The sequence below is a fragment of the Rana temporaria genome, chromosome 2 (assembly GCF_905171775.1).
Source record: "Rana temporaria chromosome 2, aRanTem1.1, whole genome shotgun sequence".
In the NCBI taxonomy this organism is placed as follows: Eukaryota; Metazoa; Chordata; class Amphibia; order Anura; family Ranidae; genus Rana; species Rana temporaria.
In genome coordinates, this window is record NC_053490.1 from 212,200,239 (window position 1) to 212,217,203 (window position 16,965).

General features: G+C 40.3%; 1 protein-coding gene across 1 annotated transcript in view; it reads left to right on the forward strand.

The window, feature by feature from the left end:
• The first annotated feature begins 235 nt into the window (after positions 1 to 235).
• TMEM255B (transmembrane protein 255B) overlaps positions 236 to 16,965 on the forward strand; it is a 116,550-nt gene continuing 99,820 nt past the window's right edge. Inside the window, exon 1 of the mRNA XM_040336368.1 lies at positions 236 to 618. Within this exon, the coding sequence (XP_040192302.1) occupies positions 576 to 618 (43 nt within the window). The 5' untranslated portion in view covers positions 236 to 575. The remainder of the gene's footprint in view (positions 619 to 16,965) is intronic.

The following is a 16,965-nucleotide window of genomic DNA, read 5'->3' on the forward strand; positions in this document are numbered from 1 at the left end:
TCAAAAGGAACACTTATGTTGCTTAGGTAATTGTTAAAATAATTATTTTATATAAATAAAATAGCATCTGCACACCTATATGATATCTAGGAAGGTTTATATGAGAAATGTTTCACTAAATAAAATTAGAACCGCCATTGAAGTAACTCATGCAGCTTAGAGAATTGAAGTCAGTGTGAGAGATGGCAATACAATCTAATTTAATAACTTCAATATCATTATAAGGTCTGCATCAGGACTTGCCTTTGTTTAGTGTTGTTCTAAAGCATACAGCCATGTGTTCATGATTTGAAATCTGTAATCAAATATTCTGTAACTCAAGAGCATTTTCAATGCAAAGAATTGAAGTGGAGAGGAAGCTGTATGGTTAAGTAGGGCAGTAATAGGAGAAGCCAGCATCACTCTCAGTAACATATCACACCTGTCTGCCTAGCAGGTCACATTGAGAGAGGCAACACAATCCAATGGCAGGCTGTGTCTGTGAATTGTGCAGGACTGGTTGGGTTATAGTCTAGAAGGGACAGATAGAAGACTAAGAGCTGATGTTAATGTGATCTGTGTATATCTCTGGCAAGATGCAGCCAACCTCGGCTTCTACGACTGCAATTGATGCCACAGGTAAGTTTTATCCATGGTCTTCTAATGATGCAGATTGAATATGTTACCTTTTCTGTGCAGATTGTATGGCTTTGAAAAAAAAATTCTACTATATTCTTCTTTTCTTAGTGTAATTGCGATTATTTTACTTTTACTTTGATGTAGTCGAACATGATGCTGAAGAAATAAAAGATGATGGTGTATTTCTACACCTTAGCTGTTTTTAGCAGTATAATGTATTCATTTACAGGATGATTAAGCTGCAACAGACACATCCAATGGTAACAATGAATGCTTAGTAACAAAATTATGTTACTGCTGCAAAAATGTGTTGTACATAGATTGTATGATCATTGTTGTACAAGGTTAGAATGAGCAACAAAAACATGTTTCAATCCAATCTACCTACCTTGCAGTCCAGACTTTATCTTTGAAAATGTTAGTAAGATTTATTGATGGATAGTGAAACATGCCATATTGATTCTTCTGCTGTACAATTAAAATTTGTGTTATTTAGTTAGAATTAATTTGCCATGACTTCTTGACAAACTATCGAATGTTAGCCTGCTTTCCTACACTCATCGTTTTTTTTTATTGTTTTTTTTACGAACAGCAAAGGCATTTTTTGGCATCCATGACACAGTGTAGGTTAAACTTTTATAACTTCTGAGCTAGGAAAATAAATTGGACAGCTTGCTGGCTTGATATAGAGAACACTGCCATCTAAACCCAGCGATCAGATAGTCCATAAATGATTTATTTAGCACACAATAGTAGCACCAGTGTTCCTGCTATACAGTTACATCATCCTATCATTTACAGACACCACAAATACTCATTATACATCTTACAAATTCTTTAAAGACTGGGTTTGGAAAGTCCTGATGTGTTTCATAATCTCCTATGGCTTGCTATCAAAGAAAAATCTGTTAAAATTAAATATCAATCAGACAGACCTTCCTCAAATGTTGACGTGTGAGGTGCCATTCTGGTATTTATCTGTATATTTCCTGTTAATAATGTGGGATGTAAAGTATCTCACAAAAGTAAGTACGTCCCTCACATTTTTGTAAATATTTTATTATATCTTTTCATGTGACAACACTGAAGAAATTACATTTTGCTACAATGTAAAGTAGTGAGTGTATAGTTTGTATAACAGTGTAAATTTGCTGTCCCCTCAAAATAACTCAACACACAGCCATTAATGTCTAAACCGCTGGCAACAAAAGTGAGTACACCCCGAAGTGAAAATGTCCAAATTGAGCCCAATTAGCCATTTACCCTCACCAGTGTCATGTGACTCATTAGTGTTACAAGGTCTCAGGTGTGAATGGGTAACAGGTGTGTTAAATTTGGTGTAATTGCTCTCACTCTCTCATACCGGTCACTGGAAGTTCAACATAGCACCTCATGGCAAAGAACTCTCTAAGGATCTGAAAAAAAGAATTGTTGCTCTACATAAAGATAGCCTAGGCTATAAGAAGAGTGCCAAGACCCTGAAACTGAGCTGCAGCAAGGTGGCCAAAACCATATAGTGCTTTAACAGGACAGGTTCTACTTAGAACAAGCCTCGCCGCCATGGTCAACCAAAGAAGTTGAGTGCACGTGCTCAGCCTCATATCCAGAGATTGTCTTTGGGAAGAAGACTTATGAGTGCTGCCAGCATTGCTGCAGAGTTTGAAGTGGTGGGGGGTCAGCCTGTCAGTGCTCAGACCATATGCCGCACACTGCATGAAATTGGTCTGCATGGCTGTCATTCCAGAAGTAAGCCCCCTTCTAAAGATGATGCACAAGAAAGCCTGCAAACCATTTGCTGAAGACAAGCAGACTAAGGACATGAATTAGTGAAACCATGTCCTGTGGTCTGATGAGACCAACATGAACTTATTTGGTTCAGATTATGTCAAGCGTGTGTGACAGCAACCAGATGAGGAATACAAAGACAAGTGTGTCTTACCTACAGTCAAGCATGGTGGTGGGAGTGTCATGGTCTGGGGCTGCATGAGTGCTGCCGTCACTGGGGAGCTACAGTTCATTTTTTGCTGCAGTAACAAAAAACCCAGTTGAGTGGTAAAATGATCACTGTCAGTTTGATTATACATATGCAATAGTTACAGAAACATTTGTACAATAAATTATTATTATTATTATTATTATACAGGCAATGCTGTATCCTGGCCTAGGCAAGGCCCAGGCCTAGGGCAGCACTTTGCAGGGAGGCAGCACAGAAAGCGTCCCTGTCTGCTTGTGCTACACTGTTAGTGTAGCGCCAGTCTTATGGGGGCAAACTGGGCTGATAGGCAAATTAGTCTAGCACCCCCATAAAGCGGCCGCACTGCTTGTGGTATGTGGATGACCGGAATTTCGCAATTTAGGGGTGCACTGCTTCTAATTTTGACTGTCCTATCATCCTGGACCACAGACTTTCCTCACTGTGCTATATGTTTTCTGCTGCACCATTGGCATGGTTATATCTCCTTAGTCCTCTCCATAGAATTATCAGAAATGTGTGCTTAAAGTAGAACTATACCCTCCCATTTTGGATAGAGTAAGGGAGGGTTATAGCCCCGGTCATTTTATTTTTTTACCAACCCTGTCCCATTGCAGAGATTTCCCTTCACTTCCTGCCCCATAGCCAAACAGGAACAGGCCCTCAGAACTAGTGTCCCCACTCAAAATTTTCAGGGCGGGTCTTAAACAGCAAGGGGTGTAGCCTTGACAGAAAGGGGTGGGTCATTTTTAAACTAGGGGGTGTACGAGTTTAGTCAGGACTAGGGCAGCACAAAACCTAAATACACTACTGTATACAGGATTTCTATAGCGCCAACAGTTTGCACAGCGCTTTACAACATGAGGGCAGACAGTACAGTTACAATACAAATCAATACAGGAGGGATCAGAGGGCCCTGCTCGGTAGGCTTACAATCTAAATCTAAACATTATTGCTTTGAGGAGGCTGTTCACTTTGAAAGGGAATTTCCCTTACCTTAGTGAATGTGGTGAATTCAAATTGTAAAGAATACCCAATCACATGCAAGGAAGCATACATTTATTGCATGCACATGATTGGATGATGGATATCACCAGAGCTTTACCGCATTCACTAATGAGGTAAACATTCCCTTGCAAAGTGAACAGCATATTTGTCTTTAGTAAATCAAGCCCTTTGAATAAAGACTCTCGAAAACATAGAAAACATATAGAAAACAGAAAACATATAGAAAACATTCCCTTGCAAAGTGAACAGCATATTTGTCTTTAGTAAATCAAGCCCTTTGAATAAAGACTCTCGAGGCATCTCATTTCAAAACAGTTTTTTAATTGGATTCTACTTAAAACATTTGTAAATCGGTTTACCTTTTCTCATAAATAGAAAGTCATATTTTACCAAGGTTAATTTACTCATTAACCACTTGCTGACGGCCGTACGACTTTGTACGGCCTCAGCGCGGCTCCCAATCCCTAACAGGCCGTCTTTTTACGGCCTCCCCTTTTCGCGTTCCCCGCGCGCGCTCCCGAGCGCGCAGCGGGGAACTGCTGTGCTGGCCGTGTCCCTCGGACACAGCCAGTCACAGATCGCCGTGAACGGCCAATCGGAGCGGCCGTTTCCTAGGCGATCTGTGCGGCCAATGAGAGATGATCTCATATGTTTACATATGAGATCATCTCTCATTCCCGGCTCTCGCAGACAGCGGTGCTGTCAGGGGAGAGAGGAGACGGATCTGTGTCTCTTGTACATAGAGACACAGATCGGTCACCCCCCCAGTCACCCCCCCTCCCCCACAGTTAGAACACTAATTAGGGTACACATTTAACCCCTTCCTCACCCCCTAGTGTTAACCCCTTCCCTGCCAGTCACATTTATACAGTAATTAGTGCATATTTATAGCACTGATTGCAGTATAAATGTGAATGGCGCCAAAAATGTGTCAAAAGTGTCCGATGTGTCCGCCATAACGTCGCAGTCCCAATAAAAATCGCAGATCGCCGCCATTTCTAGTAAAAAAAAAGCATTTATACAGTAATTAGTGCATATTTATAGCACTGATTGCAGTATAAATGTGAATGGCGCCAAAAATGTGTCAAAAGTGTCCGATGTGTCCGCCATAACGTCGCAGTCCCAATAAAAATCGCAGATCGCCGCCATTTCTAGTAAAAAAAAAAAAAAAATAATAATTCTGTCCCTTATTTTGTAGGCGCTATAACTTTTGCGCAAACCAGTCGCTTATTGCGATTTTTTTTTTTTTTTTACTAAAAATATGTAGAATACATATCGGCCTAGACTGAGGATAAAAAAAAAACGTAAAAAAAAAAATTGAGCTATTTATTATAGCAACAAAGTAAAAATATTTTATTTTTTTTCAAAATTGTCGCTCTATTTTTGTTTATAGCGCAAAAAATAAAAACCGCAGAGGTGATCAAATACCACCAAAAGAAAGCTCTATTTGTGGGGAAAAAAGGACGTTAATTTTGTTTGGGAGCCACGTCGCACGACCGCGCAATTGTCAGTTAAAGCGACGCAGTGCCGAATCGCAAAAAGTCCTCTGGTCAGGAAGGGGTTTAAGTGCCCAGTAAGGAAGTGGTTAACTAGGAATTTCTTTTAGGTATAATTAAAATTCAAAGCACTGTTTGAACATAGATTATCAATGCTTGTACTTGTAGAAACCATGAAGCAATCTCTATCCTTATGTCAACAGGTAATATTAAAATGAAATGATTTTCTTTTTATATATATTTCTTTTGTGGTAACCAATAGGTGGGTATATACAACAGAAACAAATCTGTATTTTATGAATGATAAACATTTTCTAATATTATGCTTAGCTTTTTATTTAACTTACATTGTTAGAACAAAAAGAGGGATTGTGTATTTAAAAAACAGTTAAATAGCATAATTTTAAACATAGGGACCTTTAAGCACGATCTGCCATCCAGTCATGATCATCTGTCTAGAAATGTGCAGTTGTGATTTAATTAGAGGATCTCATCTGAAGCCTCTGTTCTCGTTGATCCAACAAATCACTGAGTGTTGACATGCCTGCAACCTGCTGCTGTAATAAAATGACTGTACTCCTGTCTTATTAAATTAATATCTTGTGCAGCTGCTTTTGTATTTATTGATATTGGCTTATATGCTTGACATTATTTTATTTTGAGGAACAATAACTCCTACTTAAAGTAAATATATTTATATGATAAAGTATGCAGTTTGCCTCTGCGATGTAAAGCTTTTGATTTGTTTGTGATCAATGCTATTGTCCCAGTTGTATGGAAAGGGTGCAAAATTTAAGTTATATTTAGTTTTGCCCATTATTGTGGTTTGTACACTTTTACCTGTTGTAAAAGTTACTTCAGAAGGAGTTCAGCCAGCGTGAGTGTGACAGACCCAGCCAGGACAGGAGCTTTTGGAGGGGACTTCAGGGTGGCCTCTTGCATACTGACTATGGGCCCTGGCTTTGAGGGTAACACTACTCTTTAGGAGTTGTGTTCCTGGGGAATCCTTAGAGTGGTCTTGCTTTGGATTTAAGTGCATATCTCCCCAAAACAAACAGTCTCTGTGAACTGGAGATTCTATAAACATATTTGGAGCCTCTATGCCTCAAATCAGCAATGACTGTAGATGTTAATGTAATCATCTCAAACCCCCGGGGGTTGCCTGCCATTATGTGTTTATTGTGTGCCTCATACAGTAAGTGTCTTCCTCCCATTGTTAATTGGATCCCCTATTGTTTCTGTCTGTCTTGTGATATTGTCATCTAAGTGTTTATACTTGTAATAATGTTTATTGTGCAGTACTTTGTATTCAGGGTTGTAGGTGCTGAATGGTCAGGTCACCTAGGCTGGTTTAAGGGCCTAGTTAATTCAATCACTGTCAGCTATTAGTTGCTAGATGTGGATTAGCATAAAATATATGTTGGTTGTTCCTTAGTTATGTTAATTATATTCCTGTAAACAGTTTCTTGTGCATACAATAATGTGATCAAGCTTTTATCGTATTTTGTGTGGTATATGAATTCTCTGTGAGTTTTCAATAAACAGTTTTTATGTTTTTCACCACCCTACACTGCGTCCCGACTAGTGACTGGGTGGGCTGCTTGATCTTGTATTGTTTTGTTACAGAGCAAGGGAAGCTTATATGATGTACATACTCTTCTTGAGTACCATGGTCCATCACAGCGAGCATGGCTGCTATATCTTTTCTTATATACTGTAGATTAATATCAACATTTATTTTCATTACAGCCATTTGAGTCTTAAGAATTTTAAAACTTTTGAAAAAAATGTTTGCCTTGTATTCCAAATAATTGTTCTCATTGATTATTAGTCAGTTAATCTCTCCATGTCTATATACATTTCCTTTCATACTTATGCAGTAACACACTTTTATGACATGCATTGTCAGGTTTTTACAGTATGTATGCTATTACCATGTGTTTGTTCACTTTTTTTTTTTTTAAACAAATCACTTTAGCACATTTATTTTGTTGTCTAATGTGAAGTGGAAAGATAACATTCAAGAATAATAATTTTCAAGCATGTGGATGCACTTAAAACACAGAGGTATATTTATAAACCAGTCCATTTGACATCTAGCAAACATTTACTGCAGGTGTCTATTTTTGGTGCATTCTTTGAGTTAAAGTAATTGATTTACCTGCAGTAAATGTTTGGTGACTGTCACAGCCACTGCTTCAATATATGCCCCTAAGAGGCACCTATTCCATTCTGGGTGATCAATATATAGTACATTGCAGGGATTTTAACAAACTTTATAGCAAATCTCACATTTGTTGCTTTGAAGAAATACGCTGATCGCCGCCATTACTAGTAAATAAAAATTATTAATAAAAATGCCATAAAACTACCCCCTATTTTGTAGATGCTATAACATTTGCGCAAACCAATCAAACACTTATTGCGATTTGTTTTACCAAAAATATGTAGAAGAATACATATCGGCCTAAACTAAGGAAAAAAAAATTTTTTATATATTTTTTGGGGATATTTATTATAGCAAAAAGTAAAAAATATTGCATTTTTTTCAAAATTGTCGCTCTATTTTTGTTTATAGTGCAAAAAATAAAAACGGCAGAGGTGATCAAATACCACCAAAAGATAGTTCTATTTGTGGGAAAAAAACAACGTCAATTTTGTTTGGGAGCCACGTCGCACGACCGCGCAATTGTCAGTTAAAGGGGTTGTAAAGGTACAATTTTGTTTTTCCTAAATAGCTTCCTTTACCTTTACCTTTACCTGCAGTCTTTCTTCACTTACCTCATCCTTCGATTTTGCTTTTAAATGTCCTTATTTCTTCTGAGAAATCCTCACTTCCTGTTCTTCTGTCTGTAACTCCACACAGTAATGCAAGGCTTTCTCCCTGGTGTGGAGTGTCATGCTTGCCCCCTCCCTTGGACTACAGGAGAGTCAAGACGCTCACTAACACACAGCTCCTTTCTCTATCTGCAACGTAGAGAGCATCCTGACTCTCCTGTAGTCCAAGGGAGAGGGCGAGCACGACACTCCACACCAGGGAGAAAGTGTCGCATTACTGTGTGGAGTTACAGACAGAAAAACAGGAAGTGAGGATTTCTCAGAAGAAATAAGGACATTTAAAAGCAAAATCGAAGGATGACGTAAGTAAAGGAGGCTGCACTAAGGTAAAGGAAGCTATTTAGGGGAAAACATTGTACCTTTACAACCCCTTTAAAGTGACACAGTGCCGAATTGCAAAAAGTGGCCTGATCTTTGACCAGCAAAATGGTCTGAGGCTGAAGCAGATATAATATTTTTTTATTTTTAGGAGTCATTGAAATTGCAACTAGGAGGGATGCTAGGTGAAAAGAGCATTGCTTACAGATGTTGTTAAATGCATTTTGTAATAAAGGAGCAAGCATGTCCAGGAAGCTTTTTAACCACTTCCCGACCCGCGTATTGTAAATGTACGTCCTCTTTTTAAACATGGATATCTCAGTAACGGCAGCAGCTGCTGCCACAACTGAGATATCCATGTTTTCAGCAGGCGGCCGTGTAAACGATAACGGTGGTCTCCACGGCGGATTCGCCGCGAGATCACCGTTATCGGTGGCGGGAGAGGGCCCCCCCCCTCCCGCCGCTTTTCTGCGCCCTCTGCCGCTTACCGGAGCCGTCGGTAGCGGCGGAGGAGATCCGATGCTGCCGCCTGGAGAGTGAGGACTTGAGTGAGGGCAAGATGGCCCCCACCCGTCCTCATAGCTCTGCTGGGCGGAAGTGACGTCAAAACGTCAGTCCCGCCCAGCCTCTTAAAGAGACAATTTTTTTTTGTCATTTTTTTAAATTACAAATTTTCCTTTTTTTTTTTTTTCTTGCATTTAAGCCTAAATATGAGATCTGAGGTCTTTTTGACCCCAGATCTCATATTTAGGAGGACCTGTCATGATTTTTTCTATTACAAGGGATGTTTACATTCCTTGTAATAGGAATAAAAGTGATCATTTTTTATTTTTTTTTATATTTTAGTGTAAAAAATAATAAAATCAATAAAATTAAATAAGAAAACAAAAAAAATATGTTTTTAAAGCGCCCCGTCCCGACGAGCTCGCGCGCAGAAGCGAACGCATACGCGAGTAGCGCCCACATATGAAAACGGTGTTCAAATCACACAAGTGAGGTATCGCCGCAATCGTTAGAGCGAGAGCAACAATTATAGCCCTAGAGCTACTCTGTAGCTCAAAAAATGCAACTTATAGAATTTTTTAAACGTCGCCTATCTAGATTTTTAAGGGTAAAAGTTTGACGCCATGCCACGAGCGGGCGCAATTTTAAAGCGTGACATGTTGGGTATCATTTTACTCGGCGTAACATTATCTTTCACAATATATAAAAAAATTGGGCCAAATTTATTGTTGTCTTATTTTTTTATTAAAAAAAGTGATTTTTTTCCAAAAAAAGTGCGCTTGTAAGACTGCTGCGCAAATACGGTGTGACAAAAAGTATTGCGATGACCGCCATTTTATTCTCTAGGGTGTTAGAAAAAAATATATATAATGTTTGGGGGTTTTAAGTAATTTTCTAGCAGAAAAAAATGTTTTAGTCTTGCAAACACCAAATCTGAAAAACACCTAAAGTCTTTAAGTGGTTAAGTAAAAAGCCGTGAAGCCATTTAGCCCTGATCATGTGTAATTTTAATGATTTTATCATTTTAAGCACTTCTGACTGAGAAGCAAGAGAGTCAAGTGAGTTATGTTGAGTCTCAGAAACATGTGGCAGAGATATTTGAGAAAAACGAGCGTCAAAAACATCTTTAAAGGAAGAATACATGGAGTTATAAAGTTCTGATAGGTGTTGTATAAATACATTACAGTATTAGTACTAGTAAATACTGCTAGTGAAATTATGCTTCCCAATGTGGGGAGTTTTAGCGTTGGGTCAGATTTCTACAATCTAGAGTCTAGGAGGGAGTCCTACTTGTTGACTTCAAGGTAGAAGAGGTAATTTGTGCGCCTTATAGATTTTTCAGCATGGCCGACAAGTAGTAGTTTAAGCCCCACCTTGCATCATGTAAAGCAATTTTATGAATTTTAGAAGGATTGTTTCGAAATGCTAAGAGAGGATGCAAGTTGAATGCAATGACTTCTCATTACAATCTTATGAGTTTCCCATAACATGAGAGAAAATATGTCAGGAAAGTTATTGAGAGTTAGGCCTCGTACACGCGACCGAGGAACTCGTCGGAAAAGACACATCGTTTTCCTCGACGAGTTCCTTGTTAGGCTAGTTGAGGAACTCGGCAAGCTTGCTTTGCGTACACACTGTCAAGACAAAATCTCCTCGTTCTCAAACGTGGTGACGTACAACACATACAATGGCAGGGGAAGTTTGATTCCACTGGCTAAACTCTTGGGGCTGCTTTTGCTAATTTCATGTGTTTGCGTGTTAAATAAAAGTTTGTTAAGAGACGATTTGCACTTTTCAGTCTGTTACAGCGTGAAAAATGTGTTATCTCCATTACAAATGCTACTTTTACTCCCGTCTCATACATTATTCTGAGCATGCGTGGGTTTCTTAGCATACACACGCTCGAGTTTCTCGTCAAAAACCAGCCCGACGAGGAATCTGAGACTCCCGTCGAGGAAATAGAGAACTTGTTCTCTTTTTTTCTCGTCAAGTTCCTCGTCAGTTTCCTCGATGAAAAACGTACACACGACCGTTTTCCTCTGCAAAAAAGCTCTCCCACCAAGTTTCTTGATGGATTCTGTCGAGTTTCTCGGTCGTGTGTATGAGGCCTAAGACCTCGTACGCACGGGCAAGAATCTCGTCAGGAAAAAAAACATTTTTCCCGACGAGATTCTTGGCAAGAATCTCTTGCCACCCGAGTGCACACACAGACCTTTCAAAGGAACCGCGGTTCTCTTGAAAGGCAAGAACGCGGTGACGTCATCGTGTACAACGAGCATGCGATTGTCACATTCGATGCCGTCGCCGCCATCTTGCTTTACCCTACCTATGCCGTGGAAGCTACCGTGCATTTGTCTAAGGCCCCATACTCACGACCAAACATGTCTGCTGAAACTGGTCCGCGGACCAGTTTCAGCGGACATGTTCGTTCGTGTGTAGGCAGTAACGGACAGGATTCCAGCAAACAATCGTCGGCCAGACCGTTTTCCAACGAACAACTGTTTCCTGGTCTTGCTTTAAAACAGTCTGCTGGAATCGTGTCCGTCAGACATGTTCGGTCGTCTGTACACAAAAGCAGCGTACAAAAACCCCGCGCATGCTCAGTCCAAATGAGGAGACGGGAGCGCTCGTTCAGGTAAAACTCGCGTTTGTTTGGGATATGGCACATTCGTCATTAGAAACCTTTTATTCTAGCAAGAGAACAATGTCTTAAAAAGGCGCACTAAACCACATTTTCTTGCCTCGTTTTATTAATTCTTCTCTTGCTAGAATAACCCCGTTCTCTTGCTGATGCAATTTCAATAGAGTTGTCCCATACTGCAATGTCACATTTCTTGCTTGTGATGTAATCCTTTAATAATGTTTTCTATGCCAGACGTGTGTTTTGGTTGGTGGTCCTCCATAATTTAAAGTAGTCATTTTTGTAAAGGAATGTGCATCTTTTTTTGTTTTTTGTTGTTTCTAGTTATGTCACCATTTACTTTAATTTTTTTTAACATGTTTTTTTCTTTTTATATTTTTTTTTTTTTTTTTTTTTTTTTTATTTGAGAATATTAAACCATGTTGGCACACCAAATGTCCCCCCCCCCCCCCCAAGGAGTGTGTCCTTTGTAAATGACCCATTGTATATTTATTAAAGGTTTGCTGCCTAATAATCCCCACAGTATAACAAACAATAGACATGTTTTCAAATGAAAGCAAAAAGCCTTTTATTTAGGCAAATGTCATCACAAAAAATAAACAGAACGGCAGCACTAGAATAGATAGCAAACTATATGCAAACTTGCATTTCCAACATGGTGAAGGATAAACTTCCAAGCCTCAGGAGCCAAACCCAAAAATATGAAGCAGCAGCACAGAAACAAAGGAACCCAAACTGTGGTAGTCCAAACAATATGTCCTTTATGTGGAAGGAAATGGAAGGCAGAGAATCAACGTTTCCTCCTCTTTCCAGCCTTCCCTCCAGGCAGCCTTCCAGCGGATCTAACACGGGGTCTTGCAGGTGGGGTCGATGTGGCAGCAGGAGGATGGTGTTCCGCAAGCCGGGCCGGGTCACATAGCCCAGTGTCTGGGGTCAGCAGGCCCTTCTGCATCCACCAAAGGACCTGGTTCATCAGGGCCTTTGCCAGTCTTCTCTGGTCCTCCTCCCCTTCATTCAAATCGTGGGCCAATGAGGCACTGAAGGCCTCTGTGGGGTTGAGGGGGGCCCTCATGATGGCGCTTGCCTCCTGTATCATGCGGAGGCTTGACTCCTCCACAGGCCTCAACTGCCTCCTTCGGCCTGATGGCCTCACCTGGGGGGGAGAAGACTGGCTGGTGGTGGTTCTCCTGGCCGGGGGGACCTGCTGCAGGCCACTGGGCCCAGCCTCCTCCTGGCTGCCACTGACCCCGGCCTCCTCCTGGCTGCCACTGACCCCGGCCTCCTCCTGGCTGACAGACACCTGAGGATCTGCCACCTCCTGGCTGATCTCTTCTTCCTGTGTGGAAAAAAAAGGACATTTTTTACAATTTCGCTAAATAAAACCACACTCATTTTCATGTTTTTCGTTTAGTATTTTCTGTTCATTATTACTTGAATACACTCTACTTCTGACCCCTGCAGTTGTCATCCCTGACACCTATTTGTCTGTACACCTTTTTTTTTGCTTTTTCCCAGCTTGGCTTTTCTTTTACAATAGCAAATCATTAATCCACCAAGAATTATTTACGCCAGAAATATAGAGGAAACTACTATACCTCCTCATCGAAGGGTGGCAGATCTGCATCTCTGTCAGCCAGGCCCTCTTCCTCCGACTCTGCAGGGCTGTGGTCATCTGGGGAATGTCCGCTGGAAGGTAGCATGGAGGAAAGGTTGGAAGAAAGACTCGACATCGTTTTCCTGCCTTCCATTTCGTCCCGCAAAAAAGCCATCTGTTTATAATACCACAGTTTGGGTTCCTTTGCTTGTGTTGCTGCTGCTCCCGATTTTTTGCTTTTATTAGCTTTGTATGCTCTCCTGTATGTGCTTCTGAGGTTGGCAAGTTTATCCTTCACCATGTTGGCAGTGCATCCTGGCACCCATGTTTGCATATAGTTTGCTAGCTCTTCTAGTGCTGCCGCTCGTACATCTTTATTACAATATAAAGAGTGCTTGGAATTCCACAGGATGGGCGTCTCCTGATATTTTTGGAGTAAGGCCTCTATAGCTTCCTTTGTTTGTAGGAGGTCCATTTCACTTTTATAAAAATGATATTTCTTTTGGAGTCTAGATTCGCAAAACATAAACCAAAGAAAAAAAAATATTCAAAAGGATCAGCGTTGACCTTGATATAATATGTGTCTTCAAATTTATTACCTATATCTAATTACAAACACAGTCTCTCTTGTTTAAACAATGATTGGCAGCTCGGCCGCATTGGTTGTACCAAACATTGATTTGCTAGATGCAGAGCCATTGTTAACATTGCAGTAAATATTTTTTATCTAGAAAAATGACAGTATTCATCTAGGCACTCTTTCATGTGTAAATCTCATGCCCCTGACAATGGATGACATAAAAGACACTTCCTAATGACCTCTGTACAACCAACACTTGAACAATACTTTGCCTGATCTGAATACACCATTAAAAAACTTGTCAATGAGGTACAGCATTGTTCACATCTCTATTTTGTGAGTTGTCCAAAAGCATTTGGATACCAAAATAACATTGTGGTACCCCATAGACAGAATAGCTTAAAAAGGGTGCAACCAACAGCCCAAACCCCCATCCCATGTGTCTACATTTTCCAGGCCTCTGCTGATCCCATTTTTAATTTCCTTACCTTCCTGTCTCTCGCTCCTCGTTTCTCACGCTCGCCTAATTACCGCGTAAGATGCGTAATCACGGCGTGCACCTTTTAAACACTCCGCGTATTTATTAAACCCCGCCCTCGTCACCTTTGCTAGGCCCCTAATCAATGAGTTTAGGAAATATGGCGTTAACTGTGTATGTTCAGGATGCGATCGAAGATTCTCCGCGTAACCTACGTAAACACGTTGTTTGCATTCTCTACACTCCGCGTATGTATTAAACGCCGCCCTCTTCTCCGCCCATGGCGTAAGAATTCATCTTTTCCATGCCCATAATCTCTGTGGGAAAGGAAAGATGGCGATGTCACACGAGCGGGCACGATGCTCTCATGCCACAAGTGAAGGGACAGAGGCAGGGACGTCCCGATCAAGGCCAAGAAGATACAAAGCCACTAATATGCGGTTCCAGGAAATGGTGGAGTTAGTTTACATCATGCGAAAGAAGGACTATGATGGTGAATTAGGGCCATACAAGACCCCTAACCGCCGAAAGGCACATATTATGGACAAGGTGGCGAGGAGAATGCAGAGGATGTTTGGGATCACCAGGTCCAAGGAACAGCTGAGGAAACGCTGGTCAGACTTAAAATTGAGGGAGCCACATCAGATGAAGAAAATACTTAAAATTCTGCGTAAAAGTAAGTAAATATATATTGGGGTTGGGGGGGGGGGGGGGGGGTGATTGTCTGCAATAATGTGTTGCCATGTATATTTCACCATCTGCCTCCTTGGCCTGCTTGTAATTTTAAAGACATGTTGTCATTTATGTTTTATGACATAAATACCTACATATTTACAAATAGTGTTCTTAGTAAACCACGTAACATCACATAGTTTCTCAGAAAGGCTCGGTTATTCCAGGAACAACACACCTGGACATGGCTCACTGGCCAAAAACTTTGTTTGTAAACATTGTGTAAAAGCTAGTTCTAAAAAATAAAATTAGGAGAATGGGAAAGGCAAACAGGATTCATTCTAAAAACAGTGGTAATAAAGCAGATGTTTTCACATCTGCAATGCAGAGCACCTGTGTCTCCCCAAATCAAAAATGGGTTTTGGTAGGGTCTCCCAGAAATACTGTTTAGGGGGGACATCCATGTGTGTCACTTTGCTAAAAAGGGGCAGGATCAGAGCTTGCCATAGAAGTAATTCCAAAATGTAGGTTTGGTGAAAGATAAAAGTAACTAAATGAAAGCATCTTCTAAGCAATGTATGCGATTTCTGCTCTCCAATATCTGTGTGCTGATGAGTCTACATTTTTTATTTTTTATTTCAGGGGAAAGAAGTCGCCAGCATTTGGAGGAGGCAGAGAGTGCCAGACAAGGCCAAAATCTTCCATCTCAACATGTGGAGGAGGAGGAGGATGTGGAAGGAGAAGAGGATGTGGAAGGAGAAGAGGATGTGGAAGGAGAAGAGGATGTGGAAGGAGAAGAGGATGTGGAAGGAGAAGAGGATGTGGAAGGAGAAGAGGATGTGGAAGGAGAAGAGGATGTGGAAGGAGAGGAGGAAGGAAGAAAGGAGGAAGGAAGAGAGGAGGAAGAAGTAATTTTGGACTTAGAATTTATAGCAGATGAAGGGCAAGTGGCGGAAGAACAATTTGGCGAATTGAAAGAAGGTGGATTGATGGATGAAGGAGGAGTCCAAGATGATGGGGAGGTGGTGGAAGAAGGAGGAGTGATAGAAGATGATGGGGAGGTGGTGGAAGAAGGAGGAGTGATAGAAGATGTCGAAGAGGTGGAAAGGAGAAGCCCATCAGGTCAGTGTCACCCTAGCTTGATTAAAAAAAACATATGTAGATAGGCCTCATCGAAAACTAATTTTGGAAATGACCATTTTTTTTTTTTTAGGGGAGGAGGATGGTGTGTCAATATTTTCACGTGCAAGTGCTGCTATAATTATTCAGCAGGTAATGGAGTGCAGCACTGAAATGCACAATATGCGTGAAAGGATGGTTGTCATGGAACAGAATGTAACAAATGTCCTTTTGGAATGCAGCACGGAAATGGACAATATGCGGCAAAGAATGATGGTCATCGAATCTAATTTTAAAAATATTATTGACATGATGGGCCGTGTCAAAGACTGAAACACCCCCCGCCCATCCCCCGCCCCCACAAACATTTTTACTGTTTTAATAATGAATACGCCAAAATTTGAAGATACACACACAGTGTGCCAACATGTGCTATCTGCCATCACAGAATATCTAGTGTCTGTGCTTTGTGGGTCCAACCCCCTCCTCCATCCTCAAGTAGTTGAGAGGAAGGGTTTGCTCCCACAAAACACAGACATTGATCACCCATGATGTCAGATAGCACATGTGGCCATTTGTCTGTTGAACCAATGACATTTGGCGAATTTGCACTGAATGTGTGTATCTTCAAATTTTGGCGTGTTCCAGTGTGAAAGCACACCATGACTGACTGCTGTTGTGAGTTTTTATATTTTTATAATGTTATTTTTTTACTTTTTGACCATGTTGTACATTTTTGGATACTATAAAGTTTAGACCATAAAGAATAAACACCGAAAAAAAATTATAAAGATATATATATAGAATTATAAATCTCTCTAATCACTGAATTTAGTGAAGTCGAGATTTGACTCCTAAATCTCCACAACAAATATTCGTATTTAAAAACACAACAAAAAAAAAAAAATACATATAAAAAAAAATGTAATAAATATTGGTTTTGGTGCATAAAAAATATGCCGAGAATAAAAAATACTAAGGCGGTAAACACCCCACCAAAAATATTCTATATATATATATATATATATGTAAACAATAAATCGAACTATATTTGATAAACAAAACTGTGAACTTGTTAAAAAATGTATAATCTTCATAATATTTTTTGTTGAATTACCTGAAAAAAA